A 23,680-nucleotide genomic window follows, 5' to 3' on the forward strand; every position below is an offset into this window, starting at 1 on the left:
ACATGATTGGAAATTAGCACATGTTGTTCTTATATTGAGAACAGGTGATCCGCATTCAGTCATGAATTATTCTTCAATATCCGTCATACCCTCTTCTTGTAAACGAATTGAACACGCTGTAGCTGACTGCATTAGTGGCTTCTTAAAGGAGCATGACATTTTATCACCTTTCTAACAGGGCTTGAGAAAGCGTTTCTCGTGGTCAGCCAATTAGGCAAAGCAATTCAATCTTTTGCTTCTATTGTTCACAAATCTGGCCAAGTATAAATAAGATTTTTGCATTTTCGAAGGGATTTCCATGTAGTTAGGACCGATAACCTTCAACCTTGAATTCCTTGGTCTTCCTAGCTTCCTGATATTCTGGGATCTTCCTTACTTAACGGACCGCAACAAGTTCGTAGTAAATGATGGGCAGCCGTCTGATCCTCATCCAGTGACCTATGGCGTTCCTGAAGGCAGCGTGCTTCGCCCAGAACTTTTTCTTGCATCATTTTAATTGCACAGTTGACGTAATAGATGCGTAAAGGTTGACATAATTGAGCAACAGAGGGGGATGAAAGTCAACTGCGATAAATCAATGGTTCCACGTATAACTAAGGAAAGAACACCTCTGAAATTGTCTTAATCTACTGGCCCAAACCACCTGACTGAAGTCAACGAATACAAGTATCTCAAAATTACAATTATTAAATGCCTAAACTGGCATAGCCATCATATTAACACCGCCTCTTGTGCTTTTAGAAAAATAGGCCTCCTACGCCATCAGCTTATAGTTGCATCCCCTGAAGTGAAGTCATTAACCTATACAACTGTTGTTTGACTCAAACTGGAATATTCTACCGTTATTTGTGTTTCCGTCACTATAGTTAATTCTTTTGAGAGGACACAGAAGGGCGCGATGCGCATTATAATTTTTTCTAATGCAGCCGAGAAGTGTCTGTAGCCGAGTTATCGTACTCTAATGAATTTCACACCTTTGAAGCGAGGCGAAAAATGCTGCAACTGAAATTCATATACTCCCTGATAAACCAAAAACGTTCTACATTGTAGCCCACACCTCACTCTTTCTGCATCCAGGAAAACCCGTCATTCCCACCCTCTCACTCTCTCTCCTTACACTGCCAGGAGAAATCGTCTTAAATTTTCATTTCTCCCCAGAACAATTGAAAAATGAAATGTCATACCTTTTCATTATCTTAAATATGCAGGCAGCCTCTCTTGAAACTCGCGTTCTCTGTAGTTAATGATACGCGTAACTTTGCTGTTTTGCCGTTTTTTATTTGTTTTCCTGAGGTTTCATTTTTTTCCTGCATTATTATGTTAGCGTTCTAGCTTTTTGTATCGCATATTTATTAGTGCACCTTGCCCCACCTGTTTGGGCCGCAATGCATATAGTACGGTGGAAAAAAACATCTAAAAATCAAGAGAGAAAGAATAGGCTGCAACTTAAGCATCCGAAGCTGATTTAATGCGATTAGGAAGTCTCTAAGTTAGTCCGCTAAATTAAAACTCTACCTTATTTCATATTGCTCTGACTTGTACCAACCTTAATCCACCTTAATCCCTCTTGTTATAATCTGCGTCAACACTAATCCACCTAAATCCACTCTAATGCACCTCAATCCATTTCGGGAGTGGGCCACGGCGTTCGTCCTACACCGACTCTGCTCAGCGTAACTTTTTAGCAGTGCGAGCCGCAGTCAGACACCACTCGGTCGCGCGGGTTTTCTTGCCGTCCGACGTTAACGCTGGACGTTCGCCGAATTTTCCACTTGGCGGGGCATACAGGGCTTTCGCCTTAAAAGCAAAAAGGACCCACTTGGAGGCCACTCGACTTCGGTATAGCCAATGCCTGCCGCGGGCCGGCCAGAAAGCCTCCGGGGACCGGGTCCGGCTCGTAGGTTGTAGTTTAAAGACTTATGGTTTAGAGTGCTTAGGTTTTGTTCCGGGCTTTTAGCTTCTGTGAAGAAACTGTATGCGGTCCATGGATTGGAAAGTAACTAGTATGGTGAAACGGTAAAACGATAAAAAGCTGAGCCACGTGTTTGTTTTAGAAGGGCTCAGCCAGCGGCTCCTAGATGGCAAGACTGCGCTCTGCTTTGCGGCATCGTGCTACTCGCACCGAAATTTCCGTTTCGAAGCCCGGCTCGATGAGCGCGGTGAGGTCAAAATCACCGCAGCTTAAACCGGAGCCGCCCCATTAGATTTTATGGTAGTCGGACAAGGTAGCATGACGTCACGGATCGAAGTGCAACGGCCTTGTGCCATCTAGGCTCAGCACCGCAATCGTACTGCGTCCAAGCATTCAGCTCGTCAGCACGCCCAACAGTGGCTAAATAGGATTCTCAAGGCTCTCAAGGCGTATTATTTCTAACGGATAACAGGCTGCGTAAATCTGTCGAGGGATAAGTCCATAAATAAATTATACAATCGAACGTTGATTCATGTCCCCATGACAACTGGTGGAGGGTTTGGGAAGAAAGCTGTGAACTGTTGTTCAGCTGGGCTCCAATCCTTGGACCAAGAAAAACCTAATGATTACTAGGCAGCACACGTGAACTTTAGGAGAGAGGAAGAATAAAATCATACAAGGCAAGCGCGTACACTTTATAAAAAATGATGAAGAAAGAAACATTCATGCGAGAATTAATAAAATGGCTCAGCATAAGAAATATATGCATGGCAGATGACACGAGTGCCCAAGCAATATAACCAGCACTGAAAATAGTGCAATACACAAAATTTTGCGAAATGGGGGTAAAAAACCGTATCAAATAACTAACATCTAGCAGTAATTAACGTCAGCGCGAAAAAAAAATATTCAAGCTTAGGAGATGGGCGACTATAAGCATTTTAATTTCGCGCCAGGTACATGGGAATATTACATATTTTACATAAGAATGGAATGGTATTCCCTTTGGATTCGTATGCGTTTTGAAAATGTGCTGTTTGTAGCTGTCGAAGTTCTGTTCGAAAGCAATTTCCCGTATTTATCATCGTATTGAGCATCGTGTTGATTATAGAAATTCCGCATCATCCCGTATTGACCATTGAATGAAGGTTGGGGCACCTCTGTGTAAAAGCAATGCATACCTCGAAGCCTTCATTCCGAAAGCACGTTAACACTTTAATCGCCTTCCGGCCTCCGTTGTCGCTATCGCAGATCATGATGTGTTCAAGTCGGCTACCTGTGATCATGTGCTGCCTCATTAGTCATTCTTTTTTTTTTCTTTTGCTATTGCCACTCCTCTCTGTAATGCCTGTACGGCCTTGAAAGCAAATAAATGAAATGAGAGAAAACAATTGTTGCAGTTTACCGGGTAAAAGAATGATGCAAGTGAAGACCCTTACAAATAATTCTGCTGCTGAACAACCAATGTTGCGCACACGAACCATTTGCTATGGAAACGCATAAATGTGATCACTTCTGGAGGATCGTCTGTTCTCGGTAAATAAACATGTCTCACCTTAGGCACCGACAAATTTGCTGATTGAATTGAGGCGGAGCAATTTATTGTTTGGCATGCGCAAGCTTCTTTGGATTCCTCTAGAGAGTGCGTGGTGGTGTATTATTACGAGCAGCGGGCTACTACGTGAATCTGATGACGCGTTGTTCCTCTGTTTAATTACGGTTGTGGCATGGTGCACCATGTACTATCAGCGTCAAATCAAAGTTGAACACACCCGCCGTGGTTGCTCAGTGGCTATGGTGTTGGGCTGCTGAGCACGAGGTCGCGGGATCGAATCCCGGCCACGGCGGCCGCATTTCGATGGAGGCGAAAGCGAAAACACCGGTGTGCTTAGATTTAGGTGCACGTTAAAGAACCCCAGGTGGTCAAAAATTTCCGGAGTCCTCCACTACGGCGTGCCTCATAATCAGAAAGTGGTTTTGGCACGTAAAACCCCAAATATTATTATATTATTAAAGTTGAACAGCGGAGCGCGTGGCCCAAGCATAAGTGAAGATATAGTGCGCACCGTCCAGTCATCACCATTGACAGGCGCGCACATCCAGTTCGGCCGCTCTGCACGATCCCCCTCTAGTGAGATAATTTCGCTTCAGTTCTGGTTCGTACATTTGAAAGGGAGAAAATAAAAAAAATAAAAATGAAGCTAAAATATTGCAGTTTACGGCGAGTCTTGTCGCACAGATGGCCGCCAGTGCTGTCGGCGCGAACAGCGGTGCCCGTGGGTGCAGTTTGCACCGTCATCGCCCGCGCCTTGCGGGCGAATCTACCTTGTGATGACGGTGCAAACTGCACCCACGCGCACCGCTCTTCGCGCCGACAGCAGTTGCGGTTCTGTGTCCTGTGCTTCTCATTCTGTTCTTATTATGCGTTTGTAATCTTTATAAAATATTGTTTCCAATAACACGTGCATTGTCCAACAGTCTGTGGGTAGTGCGATTGAGAAATTATTGCTGAAAAAATTGCTCTATTTTTGTTTCACTAGGGAGACGGCCAAAGCGTCGCTCTATTCTCCTTGTACAGGAGAACAATTTGTACGCAAATGAGGAATTTAACTCACTCTTTACAGAGGTCGACAAAAGGTTTCTGCCTGAGAAGATAGAAGACGGTTTGACACGATAAACAGCAAATATCAAGCACTTTGGAAGCGAAAAATTCAGCTAGACATGCCGCATCCACGCTTCACAAGGAAACGATTGCTTATATGATGAAAAAGCGGCAGTGCAAATTCGAACTGCTTAGTAAGTGAGCTCACACTTGGTAGAAGTTTACAAAGTGAAACTTGACGCTTGAAGACGTTTTGCAAAGACCGACAACAAATATTTAAAAAATCATGGCAGCAGAAAATTCTGTACGAAGTGCAGCAGCCATACTTCACTTCAAGAATATCTGCATGCACTACCGTTCTCAGATTTTCCTTCCTTTCTCCAGCTACAGCCTTCAAGTCATGGTTAGTTGGGAGCAGTCCAAGCTCAGACTTGCGACTGGCTTCATTAATGCAGTGCTCACATGTGCTCTTTGCGAGGAGCAGGAACATAGCGCCTGAGCGCATTTGAGAAAATAATAAGCTCCTCCTCAAGCGAAAAAGTTTGATGTGGCTGCTGCGATGCCATGCTGTGTTTCCCCCTGCACCTAAAATAAGAAAACCTGCTTCTTTTGCAAACGAATTCACTCCGCAAGACGCCTCCAACCAAACAGCCATATGCTGTGGAAGAAGAGCAGACGTTTTAATGGAGCTGCGTAGCTGCAGTGTGCTTGTGTCAGTTCTCACTAATGAACAACGAAGTAATGGGCAGCAGCAGTTCTCGACCACATAGCATTCTCCTCGCCTTCCATGTGACGATACTAGTATAAACAGAGTCCTGGTTGTGATCTTTCAAGGGTTTAAATGTAGAGCCACCGTGCGGTAATTGCGAAAGCCTAGTTCAATGTCTAGTAACCGTGTAGATAGCTAGGCGGTTCACGTGAAGTGTGACAAATTGGGGAGCATTTGGAAGTGCTCCCTGGAGGTGCGTAGTTACCTGGGTGTTTGGGATGGGTGGCAGGACGAGTGAAATTGGTGTGCACGGCTTCTCTCCGTCGTAAGGATAAGTTTTAGGCACTGTAATAATCTGCAACCAGTAATGTTCTTTTGGTCGAGCAAAAAATGAGAGAATATTTCCGAAGACGACCACAAACAGACTCGTGGTAGACGAGCAAAGGCAATTGTCACTGCCAGAAGCCATTCTTGCGTGTCAATAGAAGGAAGCAGCGAACGGATGATACAACTACGCCACGTTCGCAAGTGACGTAACTGAGCTGCCTTCATAGATTTGTAGCTGTCATTGATGTGACCACACCAACAGTCTCCAGCAGAAATACAGCGATAAATACGCCGCACTTCCACTGTAAAATGGCCGTAATATCACACGACGCGTACTGTGTGAATGAAAAATGTGAGTGCACAATCGTTTGTCCATCGTTAATGTTGAGTTAACTTGATGCCAGTGCAGGGGTCATAATAAAAGCGCCCGCGGCTTTCCAACATTGCGCGTGCTTTATCCTTCAACGGCTTACTCTGAACGGTTCCTTGGCATTTTTTTAAGTCCAAAAGTGCACTAATGAAATACTGGCGAAATCCATTGTTGCTGCGCAAATCCTGACACGCCTCCGTATACCTCAATCTGCATTGAGCGACTGTTGCTATTTGAAGCCCGCGACAGTACATGCATGCACTCTGGCATCATCCACCTGCACGGAGATTTCAAGTCCATCAAAATAGATGAAAGCAGCGTGCGCCGTCTGCCTTGTTTTGTGGTACCGTTATTGAGTGCCCTTTCGTTCACTACATGCTACTTGGTAGACAGCCTACTCCCCTGGGAATTTCCTCGCGCCCTCATTTGACTGCGCCTTATCAGGTGCGCTAACATTTTTCTATAGTCGACTTCTTGCCTTCTAGTTCTTCTTGTCAGTTCGGGGACTTACCCCAGTAGCACATGGCCATTCTGGGAACTGGCCAAGTAGTTCACATACATCGTGCTGCATGTCCGTTGCTTATACCAGTGGTACATGTCCGCTGGTGTACTTCTACAGTCGGCAAGAAGCCAGCAGCCAGCAACCGCAGAGGGGGGAAAGGGCTTCGTTTTAAAAATCTCGAAAAAATAATAGCGCTGAATTTAAATGTAGCTTTCCTGTAACCATTAAAATGGCATAAGTCACTTTAGTACGGATAAGAGTGTAAATCACTACTAGTTTAGAGGCATCCAATCAGGTTTCATGAGAAGTTCGACATCATGGGTTGCATACCTGCCATTAGTTTCTTTTTTTTTTCTTTTGCATCAGGAGGCCCTTCACTCTTTGATACTCAGCACATCTGCGTCTGCGAAATGTTTCAATCGGTTTAATGATATAACGAGTCTTGAATAAGATGACGATATCAGTAATCGAATGATTTTTCTAAATATTACGTGCAGCCTGATTTGCCCCAAAGCACTTTTATTCCAATGTTTTCAAATGTTTTCCAATGTTTCAAATGTTTGTTGCGTGTTTTGAGAAAACACATACAAATTTGGAGTGCGTAAATGCACTCAGTCATACTTGGTGACTGAAAGGGCTGCGCTGCTATGCCCGTGCGATACGACGCATAGAGCGACACATGAAACTAAAAAGTAGCAGACCTGCGTAGCAGGCATCAGTAGCAGCTTCGCTTTGCGTGCTCTTCACTCATAGACCAAATACTTTACATGAAATTGCCCGTCAGGGCAGCCGTTCGGAAAGCACGTGGTGCAACACGATACTTGCGCCGCTATGCCCGGGAAACTACGCGATGCCGCAATAAACACACGGAAGACACGGTTTTCCTGTGCTTGTCGCTTCGGGATGCCACACATGGCGACCACTCAAAGCACGGCGAATAAAGCAGTTTTCTTTAAGGATTAACGTAATAGCAAGATAAACCTGCGAAGCGATGCGTTGTCAGCGTTATGCACTTGTGAACTATTTTCACGTCCATGTAGCGATCACATTTGCTAAAGACGTGCGACTTACATATAGTTAGATATTCCGATTTGAACGCGGGAAGATGCTTCACAATGGGGTATCGGTCTCTAATCCTGGTAAAAAGAAACCTCGAATTGTGGGAATAATCTCACGTGTTCTTGGTCAACAGATCAACATGAATTATACAAAACGCATGTTCGTATATATACAAAACGCATATTGACGAACTATTTCATATACGAGATGTTTTCGGCAAAATATAGTAGGGGGATGTACTTTTATCAATCCATCGTAACGATGACTCCTTGCCCTCACACCGGCATTTGAGCTTTATACTGCAAAGGAAAAAAATGAATGCTTAGTTACAGCAGTTAAATAAAGATATATGATTGCATTAAATAACCGCAGGCACAATAGTAACGTTTGAAGAGACCAGTACCGTCCAAACCTGCGGTGTTGTGCAGGTTAATGAGGTAGCGGCTTGTGTTGCCAATAATTGTGGCTACATTACGGCGCACGTGAGATCAAAAATACGAGTCGTGGCTCACCTGTATCATTACCCTATTATCCTAGATACGGTCGTATGGAATGCCCGCGTTGAAGTTTGATAATCTAGCACTAATCAACGTAGAAGTGACGATGAATCGTGTTAGGATATTTATTCAAAGCACAATAATAAACACGCCTGTTTGTACTATGTACTCTCGCCAAAATTCTTTCAGCAGTTACGCCACTGCAGTGGTGCCTGTGGACTGCACCGATAGCGATTTCCTCATGAAACTTGCCGCATGAAAAAAAAAGAAGTTTTTATTCCATGTGGAATTACATTCATACTCCTTTGACATAAATGTCTCTGAAGTTTTGGAGCAACACGAGGCATACAAGGTTTCCGAATGATCACCCATGTAGCAGCCGTCGTCACTTGATGTTCCTACAAAAAAAAAATTACCGACGATTACGTTACTTCCTAATGCGAAATTTGAGCGCAGCAAATAAGCTGTTTCACCTTTTCGATAGATTGAGGCAAAGAAATCGAGCAACACATGTATGCGCTATCACAGAATTTTTTTTTTTATTTTTCACACGTATTCCTTTAACAAAGACTCCACTAGCAGTTCTTGACAGTCATGAAGGAAGCTTTGTGGTCGGAGAAATAGACTGATATATGTTCGACTTGGTACACCAATGCTTGATTCTCAAAGACGAGATCTATACAAGTGCCTCGCGAGGTTGTCACAGCCGTGGGACGCGTTACGAGCGAGAGGAACGGGATGTTCTCCCGCATAAGTGTTAGGAAATTGCTGTTTGTCTTTATGTCAACATTAAAGTCCCCCACTACTAACATCGGTGTGGATCGATGGACGGTTAATGCGAGTTGCAGGAAGTGCACGACGTCTTTCGTGAGTGCGGTAGGGGCGAAGTAGGCAGCTACTACCAGCAAGCCGTTGGGCAACTTTGCGGCGCACAGTTCGCCAACTTCAAAGTTCGAGCCGGCGCTTTGACAACCGGAGACTCGCAGGAAGGGGTGGGAGGGGGGCGGCGTGTACACCCAGCGGCAAACGATGGGGGCAGAAGCGCGTGCAGCAAGCGGACAACACGATAAAGGGAGGAGGGAAGAGATAGCAGCGACTGACTGATGCCGCTGACGCCGATAGTGAGTCAACCCCAGCTGCGGAGTTGGTTTCAGGGACAACGCCGCCGATGCCGACACAAACAATATGATACCCTCGCTTCCGCAGCGCTAAGAACCAGGGGGGGGGGGGGGGGGGCCCTTTCCTCCTCTTTCTGCATGGCGGCGACGGTGTTCTATGCAGTCACGTTATCTTGACTCTCTAGCGGCGTCAGCGGCATCCAGCGGTATCAGTCTGTCGCTGCTAGCGCTGGGGGGATGAAAGGGGGGCGGAGCTGGTTACGAGGCCGACGACAACGCCGACGCGAAACCCAGGAACGGACGCCAAAGAGCTGCGCTCTAAAAAAAAAGGAACATGCGCAGTGAGTGATTGATACACTCTGTAGAAAAGTTTACAAATAGCGCACCCAGATCTCCTTGCGCACCCAAAGTCAAAACCTTTGCTTGCGTGATTTCGTGATCCTTTTGCGTTCTTTTGTAAGTCCAGAGGCGTAACGTCGCCTGGGTGCATAAAGCCTATAGGGATCCGTATTACACAATGTCGTCGATGAATGAATTTTGCGGCACACCATGCCATTTATTTAGAAGGCTTACAATCGGCGTCAAAACTTTAAGGTACGCGGGATCTAAATAAAAAAAGAAAAGTCGAAACCTGAATGTATTTTTCCAGCCTGAGTACGCAGCCTCAATTTCGTGGCTTTTTTTTTTTTTAACCTTGGAGCCGGATTCTCATGACCACAGATACCGTCGATACGCCCAGAGGATGTGAACATGATGTACCTCAGTGCTGCTTAATTAATGCCGGCACGCACAGAAACGCCCTAGACGAGCTGGTAGCGGCGCAATTAGCCGCATATTTGTCATGTCACGGTAGTCTGCAGACTGAATCCCTACTGCATGGTTGCAGCTAGTCATGTGCATCCAGCCTTACTAAAGTGCAGATTTGGTACGTTGCAAATAAGTTCGGTGGACGCCCTCCAGGTAGACAACGGATCGTGAAAGGAAGAAAATTTTCATTCACGTGACTGTAGCGCGAATCCTGTAGAAAAAGCCTGACTGTAGAAAAGGGGGGCTCTATGGGGCAGGGGGATGGGCACCGGTGCTCTCTTCTTCCTCGAGGTGGATTGTTCCCTAGTTCGGCTCTGCAAAGAGGAGGTCAGGCCCTTCCTTTTCCCTAAAAAATATACGATTACCTGGCTTTGGATTCCTGATCTATAGTGTGTTGGACTACAATCTGACATTTTGCACGTTTTCTTTTTTCTTTTTTTAACGCTAAACTTGCGCACAACCTAGAGAGACTGTAGATTTTACTTTGCCATGGCTGTAATTCTTTAGTTTTATTTTGAGTTCATTGAAGGAAGTTCGCCGTTAATACGTAGAAAGTTTGTCACCTCAGGGAAGTTAGCCATCTATTTTTCCCTACCACATACAAAGGGACAAGCTGTCCATGGCATCATCTTATAAATCTGTTGGCGTTTACCTTACAACAGGCCTCCCCTGATTTGATCACATCACTGCTGCTTGCATAAAAACCTCAAAAACATTACGGTATTTACGCCGCAACCTCTGTCACTGCCCCTCTAATGTTCGCAAATTATCCTAAATTTCGTCCACCGACAACGTGAATGTGCCTGATCTGTTTGGTCCCCTTCCGCTCATTATCAGATTAACATGCTTGAAGCAGTTCCGAACTGAGTCGCTCGTTACATTTCAAGGAAGTATGCCAGTCAGTCAAGTGTGACTCAGCTTAAACTCGACCATTCCCTTCAATCATTAGTCAATCGCCGTCAACTGTCTCTCACATGTGCCTATTTCACAAGTACGTCTGCAGTAATAATATATTCTCGTTGCCCCTTGCACATCACGCAGGGCGCATAATGACCTCAGCTTCACGTGCTTCTTTGGTAACACGAACGCTTTTAGCATATCCGCACTTCCACAAGCCATCCGCATTTGGAATGACCTTGCCGATGATATCGCCTCTGATCATAACCTCAGTACGTTTCGCCATAAGCGTGAGGTACATTTTTTTTTTTTTTTTGCGGTAGCCCTGTAACACAATTTAGTTAAGTTTTTGTTTTGTTAGTTTTGCGACGCTTTCCGTGTTTGTCTTCACTTGCAGTCAAACTGCTCTATTAGTGCTTATTTCGCAAACGTATTATGTTGGGTTGCGTTTTCTTTTTTTCACAGGCATTAAAACCATCTTTTATATTTTGCAATTTACTTTGTTGCATTCCGTTGTCTTGTTCCCTTTTTTTTGTAACCCTGTTCCGTACGTGTTTGCTTCTACTTTCATTGAATTACCCCCCTTACGCAACGTCCATGCCCTGCGAGAAATTTTTAAATAAATCAATCAATAAACAAACCAAAGAGCTTTTACGTGACGTCATTGGAACACAATTGCGAACTAAGCGCCATTGTAGCGCCAGGCTCACCAGTATGCCTCTGCTGGTTGTTTGAAGCGGCGTAGCGCACCTATGTATCCCTTGTGGGGACGTGGATGTCTGCGAACACTGTGGCGACGTCCTCGAAAGGCTGGTTCAACCGCGCCGGATCCTGTGGTAAGTGGGCAAGTGTAGGTTATCCACTGCGACACACTGTAAGCGAATAGTTGCCCGTAGAAATATGCCTTAGAATAATTCGTCTGCAGCATTATTTCTGATGATCGTCTTCACTCTGATGATCGCGTTCACTTGCTTGACCCTTGGACACTGAATTGCTTCGTATATGGAAACCGGTGTCTATGGTTCTCGCCGAATGCATCTAAGTGTTGATTCGCTCTAAAGAATAAGCACCAGTAGTGATTACGGCAAACGTAAGTTTTCGTAGATCTCCCAGTGAGTGAATTACATATCGCTCGAAATAGTGTCGCTGCTCAAACTCGTAGCTCTGGGATAATATACCATTCCAATTCCATCCTCTTTTGCTAACAGTCAGCGCATTAGACGAACGATCTAACTTTGTAGGATATTTCTCGTTCGCTAACGGAGGATGATAACGAAATGAAATCGATAGCAATATTCATCACTACATGCATGCTCCCTGCCGTAGAGGTTGTATATTTGTATGGGCGACAAATATAACAAAAAGAAACCGCATATACTGTCATAAATCGTCAAGAAAACTCAACGAACAGACTAAGAGAAGCACGAAGATATTGAGTGATGCATAATTACCAAATAATTAATTAATTATTAATGCACTTTAATTACGCCCTCAAGGTTATTATGCATGCGGCTGAATTGCTTTAAACTGAACACTCATTTAAACTGAATATTGAAAAATCAAATTCTAAAGGAAAAGCAATTATCGGCAGCAAGCGATAGCCGAGCAAGTAACCTCCTATTATTACCGCGTGAACTGCTCTGCACATTCAAGTGCAGATTGGTTTTCTTTCTCTACCGATTTAGTAAGTGCCACTCAAGCCTATGTCAGCCCATGCGTAATATCCATAAAATTGCACGCCTCCTGTAGAACCTGACGGCTTCAATCTACTCGCGACCCACAAGTTGAAGCTGTTTCGCATACAACGTGTATATTGTGTGTCACGTGTTGAATGCTGTAAGCCGCGCACTCCTCCTACATTTGTACTGTGTGCTTCCAATCAGTTTGTAATTATGTCGCGGCCCGCCAGTTAATCATTACTGGATGCGATTGTTCTGAAGAGGTTAATTCTTTAAGAGGCAGTGCTAGAGCCTCCGAATAAGACAACACTGTTTGCTATTTGTGTGTCGTTGTGTATTTCGCTGCCTTTTACTCTGAAATTAGACAGTGAGAAATTGGGGAGAGCATGAAACGAAATACACAGAACTGAAGAAAAAAAATACATGTGACAAATAGAGCCAAACAAACGTAGTCAGACTAAAAATAATTTTGTTCCCAAAGAGGTCCTTAGTTGACTTGTAAGATTGGCTGGTTCACACGAGTGGTCACTGCGTTCTGTTTTGGAAAATTATTAATTGCGATAATGCGTGAACGTGCTTATCTGGTTTGCTTGTGAAGTGAGGAGTACTCTGTATATTACGTTGTATAGGCTGCGCAATAGCACTCAGAGGGACATCGTGTTCACTTGGATTCGAATACAAAACGTGCTACGCTGGATTACCGGAGCCATATGCTTCATGGTGTAGCGTTGTGGCTGGCGCACCTGCAAGAAAAAAAGAAGGGAAAGAAAGGTTCCTAAGTTACAGCAAGAGAATTTAATTGTGCAAAATAGGGTATACTTAAAACCACGAATGAAGTACTACGTGAAAACGTGAACACTATGTCTTTATAGTAGCTGCTAAACAGAGACAAAGTTAAGCACGAATTTTGTCAATCAGAAACCCCTATTTTTAACCACGTATATTGTTGTCCTAGTACATGGCCGCGGAGGCGATTGAAATCATGTGGCTAAAAAAAATCCTCTATGTAATTTGCCAAGAAACAATGGTGACAGGCAGAAAACAGTCAGTCGTAACCAGCCTGTTCGAAATACTTCCTTTAGAATACTTCGTTTTGTTCTAAAAAGAGTATTTGTGTTTTGCTTGTATGAAAAGTATTTGTTAAGAGCATTATTTCACGTTAAAGCGTGCAGTAAAAGAAAAGTCAAACTACAGTCGAGAGTTTGGCGGATTACTATTTAGCTAAGGGATACACAAAGAAGGAAAATGAAAAGTTGCTAACATAATGTATTAAAGAAAAATGAAAGAACATTTATATTATTTTTCTTATTCTCGCCAGCGCTTGTGTAGCTCAATATAATTTCAATATAGCTTGATAAAAGTAGCTGACCAGGCTTTGAAAATTTACGCAGCAACCTGGCAGCAACAACAGAATCAAATCATGGGGCAGCACGAACGGCTTTTCGTTTGGAGTAACTGTGGCGATGTTGCTTTATATTGCTCTAAAGAAGTACATTAGGTTGCAAGAAACCTGTGACTGTGTGGATTTAAATGCAGACAAAGCCAACATATTAGGCTGGGTGCTTTTTTTTTTTTACAAGTGGTATTCTTGTTATGCAGAAAAGGTCAGTTACAAAGCCTGTGCGGTGTGCAATGCCTCCGTAAGCTAAAATATGCACAATAAAACGAAAGGATGGTGGTAACACAGCACTGAAGTTTCTTCACCGCGTTTCCATGACTTCATGAATTTTTATAGCGCTTGCTCTGCACTAATAAGTTCTTCATAGGAAAATACCGGTGACATTGCATTTTCAGCTTACAAGACTCATGATAAAATATTTTAAGATTATAAAGCGAAAGAAGTCGCGATTTCGCTCGAAAGGCGAAGCAGCGATTGTAATAACAAATCCTATAAGCATAGCAGTTTTGTGGGCAGCATAAACTTGTAAACACTCTCTTACTAAGTAACAAGCATGGTGTCAGCGCGCACAGGCAAACATGCACCCATCACGCTCGATGACCGCGAACACACGCTGTCCAAACGCTGGAGTGAGGAAGCGCTGCAGTAGTAGCTGGCGAAGTGACCTACGTGCTATCTATCGCTCCAACGAAATACTGAGCGGTGGGAACACAGTATACGCAAAGCTACGAACCGTCAGCCCTCCTGTACTCTGCCCCCAACCCACCCACACTCTGTCCCCGAAGCAGATCGCTTTCAAGATAAAGCCCGCGCGCGAGCCCGCGACCGCGCCATACGGAGTTGCTGCTGAAGCACTGCGCAGCGAAGCACTGAAGTTGCTGCCCCCCCCCCCACACCTCCCCCCCCCCCCGTTTTTTGCGCGCGACGGAAGACGGCACGCTTCCTCTCGGCTGCCCTCCCTTGCGCACGCGAGATGGAGCCATGATCGTCAGCTCACTCTCGCAAGCTTTCACTCGCACATACAGCATACGGTGTGCGGCGATGGTGTTACCGCCCTTGGACTTTATGCGGAAGATCGCGGCGACGGAACACACGAAAGTTCATGTGCTTGGAGTGTCTTATTCTTTTATTGCTATCGCAACAAAAGAAAGACAAGTCTACCTATTTACGCTTATATTTAAATTTTTTTGTATATATTTTGTGCAGTTGACAACTGTCATTCAACCATCACGAGGTCTACTTGCCTTAGTTAAATAAAGATTCTTCACAATTTCTAAACTTGCTTACGCAATGAAATAATAATTTTGGCTGTGACATATTTGTTTTTCGAACAAACGCGTCCGGTGCATCCGCTTTCCTGATGAGAGACAGAATGTCAGCCGGTTCATGGCCGGTGTGTCACCGCGACAATGAATTGCTGGCACCTTCCTACCGTAGAGTTGCAGTATCTGATTCGTCCTAGTTCCTTGTAATGGTTCTAGTCATGTTTCCTGAAACGGTGCATTATGGCGCGGTTTCGTCCATTACTTCTTTAGTAGTTCCTGTCATCTACAAGTAATCGTTTGACACGTCTCAGAAGAGATGCTCTGTTACAACTATTTTCCGTGTAGGTGTTGAATTGCAACCAATGGCGCGACGGGGCTGGCAATGTACTTATATTACACATGATATACTTGTTGCATGGGTATTCGGATGCTGGAAATTCAATTCAATAAGAATAGTCGAGCAAGGCAGCAACCGATTATGGAATTGGTTATTGATTAGTTTGCCAATTGCAAATAACGTTAACATGAAGTTTAAGCGCAGTTCATTCGGTAAAAAGAAAATAAGGAAGAAAAGTTAGGCTTGTAGAAATATATTTGATGTGTGCGTGTAATAGTACCACCAGAGGTCAGAAGTCAGAAATTTACAACCAGAGGTCAGAAAAAAATAAGGTAAATTAAACACAAATGGTTTCAAGTAAAAGGTGAACCACGATAATGACATGGAAACAAGTTAACAGCAAGTCATCGCAAAGCAAGTCACCGCAATACACGTGCAATGCGTGAGTGCTGTCGTGTGGTATTGTGTTCTTTCAAGCAGAGAAGCGTGATGCTGTAGCATGGCCCATTGTAATAAATGAACGAAAACACGGACCGACTGGCTGAATCATAAATCAAAACAAATTTATATGTAGGCTCCCTAAATGAGAGTCACGCCTAATTGAATTACTCAAAATTATTGAGCGAAAGCTACGTGCCCTGTGCGTCCCCTCGGGAACTGGTGCCTCTGCGTCACAAATGCGGAACTTTTCTCAAGTAGAATAATTCGGCACATTCAGAACATTCATTATTTGCAAAAAAATGGTGGAAATAGAACGAGAGTGGTGCATGAGAAATTCATATAATGTTGCAGAATGCCCGTGCAAACGCGTATGTAAAAGAACGAACTGTGTTCATGTGAGTGCGGCCATGAAAAGCCATGAAAACCACAAGGAAGGCCATGAAAACCACAAGGACGATGCAAAACTAGGACGCCCCTCAACTACGTGCGAAGACGAAAACATCGGCCATGTGCATTCTGTTGTGCTCAGTGAACATTGTATTAACTTCAGAATTGTACCAGAAGCAATTGGTTTGTGAAGGCTATTCGTTCACCAAACTTTCACTAAAACTACGAAAATTAAAAAGGGTGTTTGAACCAAGATGGAGCCGAAACTATAAACTCCTGAGACAAATGTGTGACGAGCCGAATGTTGCATTGACTAAAAAACTTGAGAAGGCCGCAATGAATTTTTGAAGTAGGTCGTAATTGCTGATAAAACCTGAATTTTCGAATACGACATCGAACTGAAGTCGCACAGCAGGAATTGGAAAAAATCACTGCTAAATCGCTGCTAAAACGCTTAACAGAAGAGGACTTCTAGGAGCGCTTCCAACAAATGAAGAAGAAGCGAAACAAGTGTGCTAACAAGTATACTAGATTAGTTACTAACATGAAGATGTTTGAAGATGACCACATAAATGTGTTTGAATGTTAGCAAAATTATTTTTTAACGTTCTGCAAGAACTTTTGAGACAGGCCTGACACATTTAACTAAGACGCGGCTCACGTGTAACGGGCACTTAAAAGCCAACTGCAACGAAATTTCACTCGCGCTAAATTGACTATAAATGCCATGCGCATAGTCTGAAAGTAATCTTGGCAAAGCCTCAGGGCTAGTAATTGGCTAATTTTGTTACTGCCGCTATTAAATAGAGCCCCTGTAGACGAAGCGTGCACCTGTCGGCAAATCGGTAGCCATGCGGATATGGCGGATATTGAGGAGCCGTACGCAACTGTTGATCGCTCAATTGCGACGCCTAGGCAGCCAGGCACATTGCTCGTTCATCATTTGCAAGTTTGCGGGCGTCTCTTTCGGCGTGCGTTTTCCTGTTGCGCTCGTGGTTTGAGCTATTGCGAAAATGCTGATGCGTTGCTTGGGCGTCGGCTGCTCGAACGCGTACTGGAACACGAGCAATAGATGTGCAATGCACAACGCTGAGTAGAGGAAGGCCGAACGCACGTTATCAGTCCCAGCTTTCACAGGGAAACCGCGCATCGCGGCACAGCAGGCAATTGCGACGCGGACCAGCCAGCTCGTACAAAGCATGTCGACTACTGCAGCTCACGCAGCTGCAGAAGCTACATTTAAACAGCACAGTCCCTTACCATCGAGATCTGCTTGGCAAACGTTTTCTCGTTGTTGACTGTATATAGGTACTGCGTGCAGCGATTGCACACATAAACTAAGGTAACGTTCAAAGGGCGATATTATCAAGCCATCCTTTCCGGTAGTGCATCATCTTCAAGATATTTCTTGCGTCTCGGACGCGTCGATGTAGATGAACGAAATCCTTTCTGCCACAGCGCCAGAAACGAGCAGGAACCGCATGCTGCATTTGTCACGAAGGAGCACGCGAAGCGGTGGCCATGGTGTGATGCGGCTGCAAGCCATGCGAGAATGCAATGCTGCCAGAGCGAAGTAGGCGAAGCTTCGTCACGGCCGTAGTCCGGCCTGTCTGACCGCGAGTTTACGCACACTTAGCACCAAGCCCCTCCAGCCAGGCCGTGCCAAGCCTCAGCTACCCTTTACTACAGATGGCGGTGGTTGTCTAATCGGTCGACGAGTCCGCCGCTTCCAGCGTGCTATCCAGATGCCGGTGAAGTCGGATACGCCATGCCGCGGACGCTAACGCAGCTAAAATTTTACCCTGCGCTTTAAACGTGGCCCACAGTAGCGCCGCGATCACTTGTTGCCGCAGTGCTAGCGCACAAGTGCGCGGCGGGCGTACGAGCGTAACACGCTCGCTTCAGTGAATCCGAACAGCATGCTGCTGGTCAGCCAAGCTAGCGCGCGATGCACCCTGTTCCAGCTGCTCCGGCATGCGACAGGAGATGTTATATTCCCGCGCCAGCCTCACTATAGACTCTAGAGCGTCCAATTTTCACAAATTTAACGTAACTAAGCCGCGGTTGGATCGCCGTTCGCGTTAAGCCGTACCAAACCGTTTAGCGTGGTCACCCCAATGCGCTCTTGGAGCCGAGGCAAAACGCATGGAGACCCTGCTGTTGAACGTAGACAACCAGATATGGAAAACCGGCCGGCCTCGGGCAATACTTCGCATTAAAAGAACGTCGCAGGCGCGCAACGGCGTTATGACTGCGCACGAAGCAACTAACCAAGTATACCATCTCTGTGGCTAGCAGACAGGCGGGACCTGTTCGCTGATACACCGGAACAGAACATAAGTAAGGAAAGCCACAGATTCCTCTGGATGAGGCCTTGGGAAAGCAGAAAGCGCAGGCGCTGCTTTTACGCATTCTTCACTGTACGTCACAACCGCCGGGCGATAATGGTGGCGTTTTTACCGGTTTCGGTAAAAAAAAAAAAGAGTTTTGCGAGCTCGTTCTGACGCATTGACCTGTATTTCAGGCGTAGAAGTTTGCACAGAGGCTGCTGCATGTCTGAATTAATTGAAACTAAGCTTTTTTGCGCGGTCGAAAATGTCGTTGCAGTTAGCCTTTCGTGTATTAGTCTAGGCCCACGTTGGAACCATCACTCAAGCACGTCGAAATTGCTGAGCGCTTGAGTTAAAAGGAGTGCGACGGCGTTCTATACGTTTGAAAGGTAGCCGGAAGAATTTGTTTTCCTGTATGCATACATATGCATACAGATAAATAATAAAACTGTTCTATTGACGGGACCGCCCTTAATTGTGAATATTCGCTTGAAATGTCTCGACGCGAGAGGCCTCCACACGGTACTCTTACTTGTTCCCGACGATGTGCTGGCCGTGGCGACGATGAAGACAATGATCACGATGACGATGATGCCGATGACGGCAGCGAATATGAGCAGCGCCATGGTGTTAGTTTCGTCCTCGCTCGACAAGGTCTTCTTGCTGCAACAATCGCATACCCGGCCTATATGGACATGGACGCTGCAGCACGTTAACGGGTAAAGACTGGTTAATAAAGGTCGCCGCACCTGTGCGACATGTGCGCCACATATCAAAGAAACAATGATTTGGATGGTAATTGGATTTATTTGAGAGCGCCTTTTTTCTTCTTTTTTTTTTAGTTTGGAGTGCTGACATAGAAAACCCAGCTACATGTGATTATAAAACGCGAATCGCGCGCGCACTCTGAGTGATCACTCGGTGTTGCTCAATTTGTTGCTAGTACAGTTACATACCCTACACATAGCGGTGGCCACCGGCCAGTTCGTAGTCACTGTCATTCACAAAATATCAGGCTTAGGAACACTTTCGGCTCATGCCGTAATTGTATTCATCAAAACGAAAGCCAAATGGCAGTTATCGCTTCGCCACCTTGGGCTCTGACTCTAAAACAAACGATATGGCACCCAGATGCTTAATCAACAAAATCAGCACCGTGTGCTTGTGTGCTTTAAAAAGTATGACATTTCACAACACAATGAAGAGGCAAAGGCCGACTTGAAGAAAGGGCTGTACTTCGGAATGGCATGATCATGTCAGCGCGGCCTCCCGTGTTGATCTGAAGAAAATGTCGTCCAGCAAGTACGCCAAAATGTAAGCGCGTCATGACGCAGACATGCTAGGATTACTCATTAATAACACTATTTGGGTGCAAAGAAACCACGTAACATGTGGTTATTATTTTCCTCTCATTGCCCTAAGCGCATGTATGGTCGCCATAGAACTGTTCACAATGGAACAGAATGAAAAAAAAAATCCCAGTTCTCGTCCGAAAGAGAAAGCAGGCATTGCGATAGCAAAATATTAGACAGCTATACGCAATGAGGTTAGTAGTTTTATCAGCTGTGTAATCTGCTGCAAACATCCGCCTAATAACTAAATTAATGAGCGTGGTGCCAAGCGCGCACATGGCAAACACGAACACATCTCACTCAAGGACCGCGAACACACGCTGTCAGAATGCTGGCGCTATGACGAGTGGCACTTCCGGTGAGCGAATTACCCTTCATGCTTCCTCTAGCTTCAACGCGAACAGGGTGCTCTAGAGCACAGCGCACGCGAAGCCAACAGCTACCAGTCTGCTAGTCTTCGAACCCATAACGGATCATCTCCAGGATAGGACGCGTGCGGCCGCGCTCAGCTGCCCTAAATCCCCTCGATACACGTTTTCGCCGACCAGGTTAAGTACCGCCAATCTCCCCTCCTCCTCCACGCTCCTTCCTCGCTCACTTCTTCTGGCGTCAAGCGGAACTTGCGTAGTCCCAGCTTCTCATTTAGGCGGAGGCGACGTCACTTGCGCATAGAGGTGCGAGCGTGGAGCAAGCGAAAATTCGGGAACCAAAAATTCTGGAAGCGGTACGATCGGAAACGGAAAACCCGGAAGCGGAAAATGTGGAAGCGGAACTGGTATGGGCGACGAACCAGGGAACAGCGGCGCACAGCAAAGGTTGGCCCTACTTAGCAAAAGCGGCGTTGATGCGTGGATGGAGGGGTTTTAAGCTGCTCCACACACGGCTGCGGTCGGAGAGTAGCGGAGACACACGTTACTTTGTCCCCCTTCCCGCCCCCTTCCCTCCACGACTCACATTGCTGCTGAAACATGGAAAAATTTGGGGCTACAATAAATGCAAGGCGGCGTGAGGAACTTGGAGCGGGAGTAACCGTGCCGGCCCCAAAGTTCTCAAAAACAGTTTTTTTTTTAAATAAGAGATGTTGTCGGGGCTCGGAGTTACCCAAAAGTCAATGGGTCAATTGCGATTGAGGACCCACGGTAAGAGCACAAATTAGGCAGTGCAGGGTGACATTGCTTGCACTTGTTTTGATGTCGGGGAAGGGCAAAACAAAACTGGTTTGCAAGAAAGTGTGAGGAATATGCATGCACGGCTGCACATGGCCGGCTTTTACGGCTTTATGTCTAATCTGAACCCGCAAATGGCATTATCTAATTATCTAAATATCCGAAAATATCTAAACCGCAAATCGATAAAGCTATTTGCAGTTTTAGATGCGAATGGACGGCTAAAGTGCACAAATATCTGTACCTCCAAAGCGTAAATTCGGAATGGACGAAAAAATAAATAATGTTGGCGACCAAATACATGAGAATTGACATACACTTGTAACTGGAAGTGTAAATATACAAGAGGTAGTTATCAAAAAGAGAATAAAATAAGATGACAAGGTAATTTCGACTGATATGAATGAAACAGAAAAGGAAGCCATCATGGAGATATACAAATATGGCAAGAAGGAAATCACTAGGGAAAAAGTTATGCAGATTCCACGCGCCGTGGGAATCGATGTGAGCGAAACTTAATGAGGTGGATGCTTTGACTGAGGATAATTAGAGGTGATGTTGACGACTAAAGTTTAATTTCTTCAATGTTTTGTCTAACACGAGAGGGGTGAGTTGATTTTAAGCATGACCCGCCGTGGTTGCTCAGTGGCTATGGTGTTAGGCTGCTGAGCACGAGGTCGCGGGATCGAATCCCGGCCACGGCGGCCGCATTTCGATGGGGGCGAAATGCGAAAACACCCGTGTACTTAGATTTAGGTGCACGTTAAAGAACCCCAGGTGGTCAAAGTTTCCGGAGTCCCCCACTACGGCGTGCCTCATAATCAGAAAGTGGTTTTGGCACGTAAAACCCCATATATTATTATTTTAAGAATTACCTTGCGTGCACCACTGCTGTTTGTTTGCGTAGTACATAGAGCACACAGGAAGAGGTGTTTTCTTCAGGCGTTGTTGTTTGCCATATTTTATAATCTACGAGAGGATTGACCGTAGTCATTGCCTCATATGGCACATCGCATTGTAGCAGAAGCATTAAACCTGAATTGGATAATGCGGCTGTACATGCCAAAACCACAATCAGATTATGAGGCACGCCGAAGTGGAGGACTCCGAATTAATTTTCACACCGTTATGTTCTTTAACGAGTCTCAATATCTTAGTGCACGTGCGTTCTTTATTTCGCCCGCATCGAAATGCGGCTGCCGCGATTGGGATCAAACCACGACCTCTAACAATGCCATAGCCACAATGCTAACGCGGTGGGCACAGAAGCGTTGATTTGACTTTCGACCGCTTCCGTAGTGTCGCCTGGACCCTGCGGGATGCTTTAATTATTGCGGTTCTGCTTCTGCACGTCCTGCATAGTTTGTGCTCTTGACATATTTGCATGGTGTTTATTTTTCAGAAATAGCAGCAACGTCCTGTACCGTACCTTGAACTTAAGCTTATACAATTTCCGCACAACCGCCATCCTATAGTAGTAAGGTTTCCTTGCCGTGGTCACGTCACCTCCCCACTCTCTCTTGTATGGGAACTGCCTCCTCTGATCCATCCTTCCTACAGTTCTATCTATGTCCTTTCTGCACTCACATGAGGGAGGCGCTGCAGTTTCTTCAATGTTTCCGAGGGGAGTCACGGATAATTACAGCTGTCAAGAGGCTAATGTAGCGAGGGCCAGGAAGCTCCCTATGCACATTCGACACGGGGGTGAAAACGAGTTTCCAGCGTCGCCTTTCCTCTTTGACCAGCTCCTGTAATATATGCACACACTATGAACTCCCCCCTCCTCCCCCAACGCGGTGTGCTTGGCAGCAGCAGCAGCAGTGGGAAAAGCGTCACGTTTTGGGTGAGTTGGTTGTGCATGGTTCTTATTAAACTTTTGCGCGCACAAAGGCAGGACGTCGAACGAAGAAGGATCATGCGCATGTTGTGTGTCCCTTCTTCGTTCGACATCCTGTCTTTGTGTGTGCAAAGGTTTAAGAAGAAGCAGTGGGAAAGTCGAAGAAAGAGGCAGGAAAGCTTCGCTTTACATCTGTAAGATAGCACAAAAGACTGTGCCGCGCTACTTCAAGCCCAAAGCTGGCTCTCTTATGACAAAAACATACCGGAGCAAGTATTCGCAACGGAATGCGGCGTATGTCTACTGCAGCACAATCCAGCAAACGACTTACCACGCCGTAATAGAATGCGAAGATATTCTACGAGCAAGAACTGTAGGGCAACCTCTACCTTCCAGAAATGGTGGGAATCAAAGCACATGGAAGCGTCAAATGGCCAGCACTCCACATATGCACGCTACGTTTAGTGCATTGACGCAAAAATAAATCAGGGAAGGGATTCATAGAACCGCAGTCATTGTAGGCATGGGGAACTTAAAAAGATACGTTTTTATGAAGAAAGAAAAGCTAAAGAAAAGATAGGAAAATGATAGAGTAGGATAGTCGTAGTATAATCTGAGTAGATCAAGTGGGTTAGGTCACTATTTGCCACCGCCCCGTTTCCAAGGAGATGCCACTAAAAACCTTCA

General features: G+C 45.4%; 1 protein-coding gene across 3 annotated transcripts in view; it reads right to left on the bottom strand.

Annotated features, from left to right (window-relative positions):
* LOC139059936 (transcriptional regulator ATRX homolog) overlaps positions 1-23,680 on the bottom strand; it is a 45,531-nt gene that overhangs the window by 14,175 nt on the left and 7,676 nt on the right. The window contains exons 5-8 of one of the 3 annotated variants that reach the window (XM_070538563.1): positions 19,171-19,340; positions 13,181-13,222; positions 11,511-11,631; positions 8,235-8,376 (exon numbers count right to left, since the gene is read on the bottom strand). The exons of 1 other annotated variant lie outside the window; for it this stretch is intronic. In XM_070538563.1, coding sequence (XP_070394664.1) covers positions 8,364-8,376; positions 11,511-11,631; positions 13,181-13,222; positions 19,171-19,340 — 346 coding nt within the window. In that variant the 3' untranslated portion in view covers positions 8,235-8,363. Of the gene's footprint in view, positions 1-8,234; positions 8,377-11,510; positions 11,632-13,180; positions 13,223-19,170; positions 19,341-23,680 lie in introns of those variants that run through there. One more of the 3 variants, XM_070538564.1, reaches the window with a different exon arrangement.

The sequence above is a fragment of the Dermacentor albipictus genome, chromosome 5, assembly GCF_038994185.2.
Source record: "Dermacentor albipictus isolate Rhodes 1998 colony chromosome 5, USDA_Dalb.pri_finalv2, whole genome shotgun sequence".
NCBI classification, from domain to species: Eukaryota; Metazoa; Arthropoda; class Arachnida; order Ixodida; family Ixodidae; genus Dermacentor; species Dermacentor albipictus.